At 36.3% G+C, this 13,716-nt stretch overlaps 1 protein-coding gene across 5 annotated transcripts in view; it reads right to left on the reverse strand.

The window, feature by feature from the left end:
• Window positions 1–375: 375 nt before the first annotated feature.
• Window positions 376–13,716, reverse strand: part of Melk (maternal embryonic leucine zipper kinase) — a 94,622-nt gene continuing 81,281 nt past the window's right edge. For 3 of the 5 annotated variants that reach the window (XM_087183690.1, XM_087183691.1, XM_087183692.1), the window contains 5 exons: window positions 11,750–11,981; window positions 8,593–8,689; window positions 7,098–7,266; window positions 3,322–3,425; window positions 548–903 (listed from right to left, as the gene is read on the reverse strand). In XM_087183690.1, the coding sequence (XP_087039816.1) occupies window positions 726–903; window positions 3,322–3,425; window positions 7,098–7,266; window positions 8,593–8,689; window positions 11,750–11,981 (780 nt within the window). In that variant the 3' untranslated portion in view covers window positions 548–725. Of the gene's footprint in view, window positions 904–3,321; window positions 3,426–7,097; window positions 7,267–8,592; window positions 8,690–11,749; window positions 11,982–13,716 lie in introns of all 5 variants that reach the window. The other 2 variants (XM_087183689.1, XM_087183688.1) reach the window with 1 other exon arrangement.

The following is a 13,716-nucleotide window of genomic DNA, read 5'->3' on the forward strand; positions in this document are numbered from 1 at the left end:
ATAAAAATATAAATTTGGGGCCAACACTGAGACTTAGGGAAATTACCATAAAGTAACATTTCATGGGGGTTCACAGTTCGGATACTTATCATTGTTGACTGAACATACTTACTGATGTCAATACTCTTTTATTCAACACATTAAATGTGTTGTTTAACTCTAGTAACCACAGCTGTGACTTAGTTAACGATCTCAATAAATCCTACTTAAATCACAGACAGGAAAAGATTATGTAAATGAATTCTTATCTGTTTTTCTGCCCAAGGCATATTTGATAACAGATAAAACATACTCCAAATAGTCTCTATTTAATAATCAGGAAGCCATTCGAGGTTTTATTTGGATCAAAATCAAACACACAAAAGAGAAGCCTGCTACATTCACGAATAGTTTTATTTCAGAAAGAAATTATACATTAAAAGGAGACATAGGTAAGAGCTTACATCCACATACGGATCAGAATCTAGGAAAGTCAACAATTATTAATAAACAATGCCACATGATTAAAAGAGACAGTAACAGATAATGACAGATGGGCTTGCCTTAGTTTCATTCACAAAATAATACTTTTTATTTAAAGGCAAAAAGGTATTAGTCTTTAAGACAGCTCTTTAGAAATGAGTTTGTAGTTCCAATGGACTTTAAAATCAAACTAATTATACCAGTCTCCATGTAGGCTATATCACACTCATGTTCAAGCAGGCAGGATAGAAACCATCCATCAATTACACCTTGCAGCTAGACAGGATATCTTCCACTAATCTCTTGTAAACCCAGGCATCACCCTTAAGTCTCTGCCTCCTGATACCCACCACGTCAGGCTTTTGAAGCTGGCATACTTCTAGTTCAAACTGCATTGTCACTTTGCCAAAATCTGACTGTGTTTGACACTTCAGTGTATAGCTGTGAAAAACAAAATAAGATACCAGTTAGTCAGAAAATCATGAATATTCTGTACTGTACCAAAGGTTTCTAAGCTTCTAAGAAGCTGGAAGGGGAAATGAGATATTATTTCATACTTAGCAAAGTGCTACTGTTTAGTTTCCAAATGGCCTAGCTATGCTTTAGTGATGGAGTATTCCCAGAAGCTGAACAAAGATCCTAAAAAAGAATAAAGATGAAAAAGCTTTACCACAATTCTCATGCTCCAGAGAAAAGCCCTTCTTTCATAGCTATACATACCACTCATGCTTGGGAAATCTGGCGTTCTTTATGCAACCTTTCCAACAGTAATCCAGGAACATTAGGCTATTTTCACAATGTTCAGAACAAAGGAAAGCACAGGGAAGATTAAGAATATTTTGTATATACGCATCTTGTCAGAAACATGGGTCTTTCATGTAAATAAAACTGAAACCATTATCTTATCAGAAGGACATATATTTTTGAGAGTTTCCTAATAGTAACAAGAAGTAATGATTCTCAACATTTTACAGCAGAAAAAAAAGCAAGAGACAGCCCAAAGAGATGGTACTTTCCCACAGTGGGACATTTAATGTCAGAACTACTACATTAGCTACCTTGATGACAGAAAAGCCCAGGAAGAATACAGCGTTAATCTCATCTTAAGAAACAGAAATGAAGGGAGGGGAGAGGAATGGGGAAAAAAAAGAAGCAAATTATATCATGTACAGCACAAATTCCCTATGATGAATGTTATCATTATGTATATCTAAAATGTACCAATAAAATTTATAAAACACAAAAAAAGAGAAAGAAATAGGAATGGTCCTGAAAATTTGCATAAATTTAATTCATCTAAGTGAAATTATAGAGTTGTATTTGTCTTACTGACCTTAAATTAACAATAAATACTATAACTGATTTTAAATTTCAGTTCTAAATATTTAAGGACATAAGATTGGGCACTTTTCTACAAAAATATAGAGAAATTATTTTGTTGCTTGTTATGTATTATGAAATTTCACAAATTATCATTCTTATCTTATTAACTTATGTATTTTGGGGAAGGAGCTTGATCTCTTAAGAAAAATAAGCAGTCAAATCAGAAATGCCAAAGGAGCACCCTGTAAAGTTCTTTTTTACTTTTCTTTTGTGGCAAGCCTCTACCACTAAGCTATATAGCCCCAGCTCTCTGCGTCTCCCCCCTACACTCCTATCCATCCATCATCCATTTATTGAGACAGAGTCTTAATAAATTAAGTTGCCCAGGATGGCCTCAAATTTGTGATCCTCCAGCCTCAGTAGTTAAGGAGGATGAAGCATGAAACAATTTAGTTTGAAAGCATTTTGTCCTTATTGGAAAAACATAATAATGCAACATAACTGAGATTAGTAACATCACCCCACTGAAAAATGACTTCGTCTTTCTCCTTTATCCAAAACAAGATAAAAACAAAGTAAAAGGAAAAGAAAGGGGTCAGAACAGAGATCTTCTGGTTGCTCAGGAAGTTAGGGAGACAAAGTATTGGTTAGCATCCAGTTAGTGATCTAATAGAGATTACACACTGAAGGAAAGACCATCCAAAAGCCTGTGATAAGAGATTTGGCTAAAGATTTTCCAAACAAGCCACCAAGTATGAAGAAGCGAGCAAACTGAGTTAAACGGATGTGTTCTAATGAAGCCAAAAGGAGAAAATCTGGGTTTACGCAAGTAATGTTTATCAACATTTACAGGTAGTAAAAAGTGAAATTACATTTGCACAAGATTGTTTCTTAAAATATTACTCTATAATAACTATTCTGTTTACATGGCTTTGATAAATCTATTAGTGGCTCTACTTAGCTGCTTTAATAAAGAAATTTTAGAGACATAAATTAGTAAAAATGCCTAGAAATATAAACATCTTGGGTAACAAAACATAGCTATTCAAGGCATGAGAACATCATAAGAAGACAGTTTACTGAAGAATAGGGAAGTAACTTCCTTAAAGTACTAAAAACCCAATCCCACAAAATAGGCAGTCATAAAGAGGGTTCTGTATAAATCCTGAATTGTTCAAAGTAGCTCATTAATTTAGACTACAATTGGGGGCCAGGGATTTAGCTCAGTGGCACCACACCTGCCTCGAAAGCACAAGGTCCTGAGTTCGATTTCCTGTACCAAAAGAAAAAAAAAAGAAAACTGGAAGTTTAGTTTTTCCTGGTCTAAAATGAAAGTCTAATTTTGAAAGTGGTGACAATATGGATACTTATTAGGTCAAATAAAAGAGAATAAATTATGAACAATGATAACTATAAAAACTTTTTGGAAAATGGTGAGGAAAATAAACTTAAGTGGCAGGTTGGAGAAAATCAACCCACATTTCTTCAAAGTCCAAGTAAGTAATAAATGAAACAATTTCTAAGTAAGCTTCTTACCCCTTTTGTACAAAGTCAACATGCTTCTTTGGGAGAACAGACATTAATTCATTCAAGAGTTGATCAGGATTCACTAGTTTGGTCGTAGTCACATTATAGTGAAGCTTTAAAAAGGAAAAAAGAAGGGCTGAGAGTAAATCTTTATATCAGCACAATGTCCATCCTATCTGATCTACAGACATAAAACTCCTCAAAATTACACCTTCTCTCAGCCTCCTCCCTCCCTCCCCCTAGCCCCTCCCTCTTTCTTTCTCTCACTGTGTAGGAGGAGGCAGGGTCTCGCTGTGTAGCCCAGGCTGTCCTCAAACTCATAATCTTCCTGCCTAAGACTGAAATTACAGGTGTGTGTCACCATAGCTGGCTGTAACACCTTTTCAAACAGAGATATTTCAAGAAAATACCGAGAACACTGACAGCCAATTCTCTGTTACCTGAATTAAGATGGCACTGGGGAAGTTTGGAGAAATGTTTATTAGGAACTACACATTTATTATCCATTCTATACTTTCGCCTTCCTTTCCTACTAAATCTTTTAAAATAAATTAATATATTGGGCTGGGGATTTGGCTCAGTGGTTCCACTGCCTGTCTTGCAAGCACAAGGTTCCAAGTTTGATCCCTGGTAGCAAAAAATAAAATAAATTAATATAAAATGGCATCAACCTATCTGAACTTTACCTGCTTCTCCCTTTCTACATCAGGATAGAGACATTAACAGTCCTGAAATGTAAACTGTGGGAAGATGAAACAAATGTTCTAGAGGGGCTGGGGATTTAGCTCAGTAGTTCTGCTGCCTGCCTCGCAAGCACAAGGACCCGAGTTTGATCCCCGGTACCAAAAAAAAAAAAAAAAAAAGAAAGAAAGAAAGAAACATTATGCAACAAATGCTCTAGAAAGCTTGCTTTGTATATAGCTGGATATGTTTCCTCAATTCTTTCTGCATTAAAGACAACTATAGAATTTCAGGAGCTGATTCTATTGCAACTTTATAAGAAAATAAATTAATAGGCATTCATTTAAAGAAGTAATGTCAAGTTTTATTTTTCTTATTGACATTAGCATAATTCTAAGAAATGGTTTTATTCCTAATTTATATCTATCTCTTCCTTCTTTCAACAACTATTTATTGGATACTTCCTATGTGCCAGGCATGATTTTAGTAGGTTCTAGAGAAAGGGAGAAAAAAATTCCTATCTTTCTAGCAGTTCTTTCATTGTCAAACTAAATCATAGTTGCTATGCCTTTGAAATCTGAGTTCTTTTTATAAATAACAAAACGCTGAGGTAGGAAAGGATCTAACCATCTTAATTTTCAAAATAAGAACCTGTGGCTCAGAGAAGAGATCTAAATTTCTTAAGACAGAGCTTCCCATACTGTGGTACAAGTCATCACTGATATATAAGAAAACTGTAAATTTTTTAAATAACATACAGTTCATTGTACGTCAACTGTACCTCAATACATCCATTTTTAGAAAGTGTCAATATAAAGAAAATACCAGATAAATAACAATTCACATCACATGCCAATACAACAAACGTGAAATTGAGTGTTAAATAGTCAGAGTTTGTTGCCAGTACTTCAAGTTCTACAAGGAATAAGCAGCATAGCCAGGATGAGACCCCAATCCCATTTCCTGGCTCCTAGTGCAGGGCTCTTCACCAAGTTAAACTGGCTTAGTCAAGATAATAATAAGAATATTTCTAAATTATAATTTAATTTCTGCTTTTATAAAATAAAGAACAATCCTAATTTATCTATTTAAATTTCATATTTGTAAAGTGCTTCCTAAAAGAAGGGTTAATTGCATATGGTATCTTAAAAACTAAGGTGTTCATCATACTATCATACTTTCAACTTTTCCATGTTTGTGATTTTTAACATAAGATATTGGTAGAAAAGAGGGTTAACTTCCTAAAACAAGTCTTTCACTTCTGCAAAAGCTTGAAACATTAAAACAGGTTAAAAATCCAAAGTTAGATGGTTTCAGATCTTAGGTTTGCACTAATTAGGACTGTGGTTCTGTGACAGTGGGGTTAAAATGCTCAATGTTGACAATAACGATCCTTTGCACTGGAACAACATGTTATATTAATAAAGCATTTCATATGCAATGGAGCATCTCATTTGTACAGCTTGTTTCTATAGCTCACCTTTATGGAGCTGCCAAGGTAGGCATTATCTCCAGATCTCACAAATGAAGAAAAGGAGGAAGCCAGGGATAAAATGACCTATCCAAGCTACAAGGTATAAAGCTGGTGTTAGACCAGTCTTCTGATTCCCAAAACAGTGGTTTTTCTCGCATATCTAGGAAGTACTGGGGGACTAAACAGAAGGCCAACTAATACCACAGCAATTCCTATTAATGAATTCGGGAGGGGGGAGGTTTTTTTTTTTTTAATTTTTTCTTTCTTTTTTTTTTTTCTTGTGGTACCAGAGATCGAACTCAGGACCTTGCGCTTGCAAGGCAGGTAACAGCACCACTGAGCTAAGCTCTTGGCCCGAATTCAGGTTTTAAACAATTTAGATAGATGAACATTTTTAGAACATTTCCCATCAGTATTTGATAACTGCTTAGCAAATTTCCTTAAGTTTATTTTGTGTTCTGTAATGAAATGGCACTATGGTTTTCTTAATCCCAATATAAAGTTTTGAATTACTTCCTGTCTGCTAGAGAAACCTCAGAATAAAAAGATAAAATTATACTAATAAATAGCTGCATATAACATAAAACTCAGTGCGCTATATTATAAGTTGAACAAGGCAATAAATACTAATGGATAAGTGCTATCTTCTACTTTGAGATAGGGCATAAATGAGATCTCAGAACACATTTTCTTCTAAAGTACTTCTTCCCAATAGCTCAATATTTTCCTTTCCCAAACTCTCCAGAACTGCTTGTCTCAGCACAAAAACTAAACACAGATTCAGTAAAAACACTACCATCTTCTCCCTTCTCTGGGGAGCTCAATGTACCAGAGCAGCATCCTGGCCTGTTTTCACTGCCACTCTGGGGGTTCCTCAAGGGCATTGGTTGTGTCTTATTCATTCCTTTATCTCTTAATTCTTCCACTTCCTCCAAAACATGTCATTCACTCAATGTTGAAACTAATGCTCAGAGAGAACCCAAGAGGAAAAGTTTTATATCTAATAGCTTATTTTTCCTTCCCTTCTCTACCAAATATACTGTCCACAGCCCTGACAGATTAACCCCTTTTAAAGCACAACAGGTCTATCAAATAAGATACAAACCTTTTAGCCAGATCCTTGAGTGACAGGCTGGCAAGTTAGGCTTGGAAGATCAAGCCTAACTTCCCAGCCTGTCACTCACTATTTTCCTCACACACACACTATATTTAAAGTTCAAATTAACTTCCCATACATTCAAATATTTCATGAGGACCTACAAAGGTATCTATGGGTCAGTGACTCTTCTATGTGTCAGAGATAGGAAAACTGAACTCAGGTCCCCATCCTCAAGGCGGCTCTCAGCTCCCTATATACACCCATACTTGCCCATCTCCATGTCATCTCTGTGATTAATCCCTCCATCTGATCTTGAATATTTGAATTTGCTCTTTGAAGAGACTCACTATCCCATTTACCTCTGTATTCTCGGTCTACTGCTTAAAACATGTACATATTAAATGCTAAAAAAATTAACTAAATGAATGAGTTACTTACTTAATAAAAATACTACTCAATTCAATACTTCTCTTAAAAAGAAAATAGCAGCCAGCCTTTGAAATCCTTATTGAAGAATTCCAGTCCACTTACCTTCATCCTTCTCGGCCCGTCTTTGGCACAGCCCTTCCTTTTGCTCCTGGTAAGCACCGTGATAACCTTATCCAATCCCCTTTCAAGGCTCCCAAACACTTTGGTTCCTTTTCTTTTTGGAGTATCCTCTATATGTGCCTGGTTGAGATCCACTTCCACTGAGCGGCACCTTTGAAAAAACAACAAAGCAGGAATAGCACTGGGCCTCCTGCCTGCTGGGGCCCCCGCAGGCCCTGCTTTTGTCTCTTTACACATCACAGTGCCTCAATGAGATCAGTCTAGGCCAGATCATCTCACTCCTCCTCTGAAGGCACTAAAGGTGCCTCCCCCAAAGGAGCCATCACCCATGCCCCCAGCCAACTGCCACTCAGCAAAACTATTTTTCCCCTTCATCTGCTTAGTTTTTTTGGAGGGTGTTCTGTATTGATGTCAAATATATTAAAAAATGTAACGAATAGTACTATGAATACCCATATGTTCTCCTAGATTCAACAATAGTTAACATTTTGCCACACTGGCTTTCTCTCCATATACAGACTATAAATACATTGAATATATGTCAACATTTGCTGAGCTATCTGAACATGTCAAAATATTTCACTCTGAAACATTTTAGCTTGCACCTCCAATGAATAAGAACATTTTTACCCAATCACAATACCATCACCACATTTAAAAATTTGGGCCAGGCATTTAGCTCAGTGGTTCCACTGCCTGCCTTGCAAGCACAAAGACCTGAGTTCGATCCCTGGTACCAAAAAAAAAAAAAATTAATAGTAATTCCTTAAAATCATCTATTATACAGCTCACATTCTAATTCCTCTAGCTGACCCAAAATGTATCATGCTTCAAAAGAAAAAAAAAAATAGTGGTAAAATAAAAGCACCAGGCATGACAGGGCACACCTATAATCCCAGTTACTGATAAGCCAAAGCAGGATGATCTCAAGGTCAAGGCCAGCCTAGGCAACTTAGCAAGACTGTCTCAAAATTGTAAAAAGGTTTGTAGAGTGTTGCCTAGCATGTGTAAGGCCCTGAGTTAAATCCCTAGAGAAGGAAGGAAGGGAGGGAGGGAGGGAGAGAGGAAGAGAGAGAGAGAGAGAGAGAGAATATAAATGAAGGGTCACTTGTGCTGCACAGATTTTCATCCAAGAGGAGTAGGTTTCCTCTGAAACACCAGTTAGGACCCCTTACTACTTGAGAGAATGCTGCCTGCTAGTGGATTGCTATACTCTGGCAAAAAAATTGGAGAAAGTGAACATCAAGAGGGACCAGTCCCACTGCTGGTCACCAGTTTCACAATTCTACCCCATGAGGGTAGGGGTAATAGCTCCAGTAATGGCCACAGACCATCCTCATGAAGACAGATGTCCCTGCAGTCTAGTCTCCAACAGCATTTATGTCACAGTTCACCTTAACCAGGTATGTCACAGAAGAAAAGAGAAATCTCATTATGTATACTAAAGAACAAAGAATCCCAAAAACTGAACACTTACCGCCTCTCAGGACTAATGACACCTGTCATTAACTTGTCTGTTCCTACTGAATTCATTGCTGTTTTAATTGGGGTTTCTTTCTGGCACTGGTTTCTGGCTATTAGAAAAACAACAAATACAAATCATATGCAGCTGATACACTATGGTTTTGAAATGTCTATCAATAATTTATGTCCTTTTATTCATTGACTCAGAAATACTGTAATCATTTGGCCAGCAAAGTTAAAGATTCTATTTAAAGAAATGTTGTCATGTAATTTATAATAAAAGCAAAAATCATTTTGCCTTGCATGTGTAGCTTTCTTTTACGTCACTGAAAATTGAGTTCATATGTGTTATTTTATAAATATCACATGATAATCTAAATTGATCAAATAAATACAAATTTCATGAGTACTGATTCCTCTTTCCTAAATTAATTTTTTTTTCAGTACCAAAGACTGAACTCAGGACCTTGTGCTTGGAAGGCAGGCACGGTGCCACTGAGCTAAATCCCTGGCCCCTCTTTCTATAAATTAAAGTCAATCTATATTTATACAATAGTCTAATTTATGCCTTTAACTGATATAGCATTGAAAGGTATCAATTCAATAGTCAGCTCCATTCAACCCTGTTAGGCAAAATGATCAATGCCTGTGAAATCTTGGCAAAAGTTATTAAAGAGATATGAACTTTGTTATTTTTTTTTTATATATTTCTGTTCCAGAATTTAATACTTTAGGCAAGGTATTTGCATCCCAGATAGTTTGTGACAAATCTGCATTAACAAATCTGGTTACTGGGCAGGGGATTTAGCTCAGTGGTGCCGCCGCCTGCCTCACAAGCGCAAGGTCCTAAGTTCGAGCCCTGGTACCAAAAAGAAAAAAAAAAAAAGAGGCAACAAATCTGGTTACCACTGATTAATTAACTTTTTGTTCATGATCTAAAAGTTCTATGCCTTTAGAGATAATAATATTTGCTATATGACAATGAAGATCCATCATCAAGTGTTTAAGAAGAGATTGCGAGTTTGGTTTTATATATAACTCTTAAGCTCTATTTTCACAAGAACAAGAAAGTAAGATCAATCAGAAATACCAGTTTTCATCTTTGTAGACTAGGAGTATCTGCTACCATATATAGGTACCTTCTCACAACTACCACTGACAGGATTGTATAGCAGTCACAAAAATGAAATTAATATCTGTCAAAAATAACTCAGAGTGAAAGTAAAATGCACTAAGTGGAAGCTATCAATTTTAACTTCACCCACTTGTTCCCTTATGCAGCTCTTATGTTTAAAGAAAACAGCCAATAATAGGGGTTTTTTTTTGGTACCAGGGATCAAACTCGGAACCTTGCATTTGTGAGGCAGGTAGCAGAACCACTGAGCTAAATCCCCAGCCCACCCATAACTGTAATATGGGGTTTTTTTTGGTACTGGGGATCGAACTCAGGTTCTTATGCTTGCGAGGCAGGCAGCAGAACCACTGAACTGAATCCCCAGCCCTCAATAATAGATTTTGACCAACACAATCTCACAGGGACAAGATATGTAAACTGATGACTTTAAGATTATAAAATAAATTCCAGGGCCAGGGATTTAGCTCAGTGGTTTCGCCGCCTGCTGCGCAAGCGGCAAGGACCCAAGTTCGATCCCCGACACCAAAAAAAAAAAAAAAGATTATAAAATAAATTCCAAACTATATACATTTCAAAACCTTAGAGTTACATAAAAAGTAAAAACTATCAATAATGAAAGTGATTATATAGTACTATCAAAGGGTTTTTTAAAAATCTCTGAATGAACTAAGACAAGCTAAGGTCCATCTTATTTCCCTGTTTAACCTGATTCATAAAGGACACTGTAGTTAAGAGAAATAAGGTCCTACTCTGTTCAGATGTTATTTCACTGAATCCTCATAACAAGCACAGGCAGCTATACACACAAATACATATCATCACAGCAAACTGGCCTCACAGCTTTGGGGAAAAGTATTATTTGAGTTGACAAAATGGAAAATGCCATTAATGTAATGGGCCTTCCTAACAAATATTCAGGCATAGTCTTCTATAATATCTTCATGGATAATAAGTTGACCTCTTGAACTGACTGTTAGGTCCATTAGCAAACTAGAAGCACAACAGTAAGAAGTAGTTTGGCAGCAGTTCACATGGCAAGGCTTCAGAGTTTGGGTTCGCTAAGGCCTTAATAAAACCCAAGAGAAGGTCACAATTACTTGAAAGGGGGCTAATAAAGCTTAGGGCCCATTTAAAATAATGACATAGACTAGATCAAGGTAAATAAAATTCCTTCACATTCTAATTTATTTCTTCATTTGGCAATATGGCCACTACCACACCCTATGAGAGGCTGCACTAAATAAGGCAGACAGTCTCTGCTGTCACACTTAGACCCTTATCTTGTGAAACCCCATCCTAGGAAACTGGGTCTAGTTCTATATTTTAAGAGGCATGCTGAAAAAGAGCAATGTGTCCAGTCAACCAAAACCCTGAAACATCATAAAGGAAACAGTTTAAATAAATGGTAATGATTAAATTTGAGAAGAAGGGCCAGGGATTTAGCTCAGCGGTTCTGCCACCTGCCTGGGAAGCGCAAGGTCCCGAGTTTGATCCCCAGTACCAAAAAAAAAAAACTTTTTTGAGAAGAAACCAAGGGAAATGAGAGGATTGTGGTATCTGGACACTGACATAGATATCTGGAAGGCCCTGCTGCGTTTAGTGGCAATGTAACAGGGCAGAGCAGGACCAGATACTAGAAGTGATAAATGGGCAAGAAAGATTTAAACCTGGATATGAGGTTGAGCAAAATCACTTCACTAATCTGAGTCACAAGTTGCTAAACAGTAAAAATGGGAATTGAATTAGATAAGCTCTTAACTTGTCTTTCAGTTTTGACATCCTATGATACTATGTATCAATCTTATAAAAATGGAAAAAAGAAAAACATTACCATTTGAAAATACCCAATACGCTTTCATTTCAACTAACGCAGAGTAACAAGATTTAAGAAAAAAAAAAGCAACTTGACTTCTCTGAGAAATTCTCGAGAGCAATGCTACTAGTAATTTCTGGCCTAATATATGTTTATTTAACATAGCCAAAGGAATGAAATTTAAAGCTTTTTAAATCACTGCTTAAATCACTTAGCAAATACCTTTTGAGGGTGTAGTGTAATGATTTGGTGTAGTAAGTATTTCTCTTTTATGTTGGTTCTTATTAACTGGAGTCTTAGGCTCAGGAAACATAAAGTTCTCTTCATTCTTTATAGTGGTCTTAGGAGTATATACATTCTCTTTGTTCTTTAATTTATTTGCAGATGCTCTGCATGGTACCGGAGTTAATGATTTAGACTCTAGGCCATTTGATTCTGTCCAATGCTTGGTAAACTGGGAAAAAAAAGTTACTAGATAAAGCACAGTGAGGAAGAAAAGTCAATTTCTTTACAACATGCCTTAATCACTTGCAAATTACCTTGCACTGTTTTTATTAAAATTAAGTACTATTAAAAGAATGTTATTGGCAATACTAGGAAATTTGAAAATGTATATTTGGTTCTCTTTAGTATAGGTAGATCACTTCAGTCCATTCCACTGACAGGTAATTTTCAACATGTTTCAGAGTCAGTGTTTAAACATACCTAAAAACTTAGGCAATATTCAGAATGGCCACAAATAATTCCTAAGAAATGATTCCTACACCTAGGCTGCCATGTTTTGCCTCTAACATGTACCAAAAAATAAAATGTTGATCAGTGATTATTAGCAAAAAAAAAAGTTAAAATACTTTTACAGAAATGATGGATAAAAAGTATTTTTAAAATTTTAAAGAAAGGAAGAGGAATTGGGAAATAGTGAATTGAGAAGAGGAATTGAGAAAAAGTGAGATAAACTAAAACATAAAATAAGATGGCAGATAAATGATAAGTACGTTAGCTATCGAATAAATACAGTTTGGGCTGGGACTGTAGCTCAGCTGCGCAGCGCCTGCCTAGGAAGAGCAAGTCCCTGAGTTCTAGTCCCACTACCAAAAAAAAAAGACAAACAAATATAGGTTGGTTAAGCTCAAGAGACAAAGAGTTTCGATTTATATATCAAATAGTTACATTATTTTTATGAGATTTGTCTAAAATATAAGGGCATGAAAGGTTTTATTGGTTTATTTGTACCGATAATGCACATCTTACTTAATTTATGTACTTTCCTAATAGTCTATATCTGGTTGGTCAATTTCATCCCTTCTTGTTCTTAATCTTCAGGAATATTTCAGCTATTCTTACTCTTCTGCATTTCCATATATATTTTAAAGTCATTTGACAAGCTTCACATAAACTCAAAAGTTGAAATTACACTGAATTTAAGATTAAATTTGGAAAAAGTTCAAGTCTTAACCTTTAAATCTCCATATCCATTATCAGACTACACTGCTATTCTTTCAGAACTCTGCTGTATGAGCCAAGGCTCACAGCATTTTTTCAACAAAAGTAGTTAAGTAAGATCAGCAAGCTTTGTGACATTTTATCTTGCCTATCCCTTTCTCCTTAGCTCTCTGTGGTAACTTTAGGAACCAACAGCCCACAATCATGATGAAAACCAAAACCAGCAGCCTGGAGCTATTGGAGAGGGCAGAAGAGGTTAGAGTTTCCTTGAAGCTTTACATTCAGAGAACTGTCATTACCTAACCTGTCTGTTAGTTCCTAGGAAAACCCCACCCTACTCTCAAGGCTGACTCAACTCTAGTCCACTGTGAAGTCTTTTCCCCAGAGCTATTCATTAAAATTGCCTGTAATTTCAGCACTCTGAGAAGCTGTGAAAGGAGGATCTCAAGTTCAAGCCCAACCTAGGAAACTTAGTGAGACCTTATCTCAAAATATAAAATAAAAAAGGGCTGAGAATGTAGCTCATTGCAAAGGCTGTGGGTTTGGTCCGAGGAGGGGAGGGGAGGAAAAAAATAAGGCAGACAATGGAAAACTGCTTGTGGCAGTAGGTAACAATTGAGGAAAACAAAAGACTAACCAAAACACTTAAAAGGAAAAAATGAAGAATGAGATGTCCACAATGGCTGTGAAAAGCTCTGACATGTACCTTGGAATCAGAAGGCCATATACTGTGCACATTCTCAGGA

The sequence above is a fragment of the Heterocephalus glaber genome, unplaced genomic scaffold (genome assembly GCF_053883595.1).
Source record: "Heterocephalus glaber isolate CG9 unplaced genomic scaffold, H.glaber_assembly_v1.0 deba00001481, whole genome shotgun sequence".
NCBI classification, from domain to species: domain Eukaryota; kingdom Metazoa; phylum Chordata; class Mammalia; order Rodentia; family Bathyergidae; genus Heterocephalus; species Heterocephalus glaber.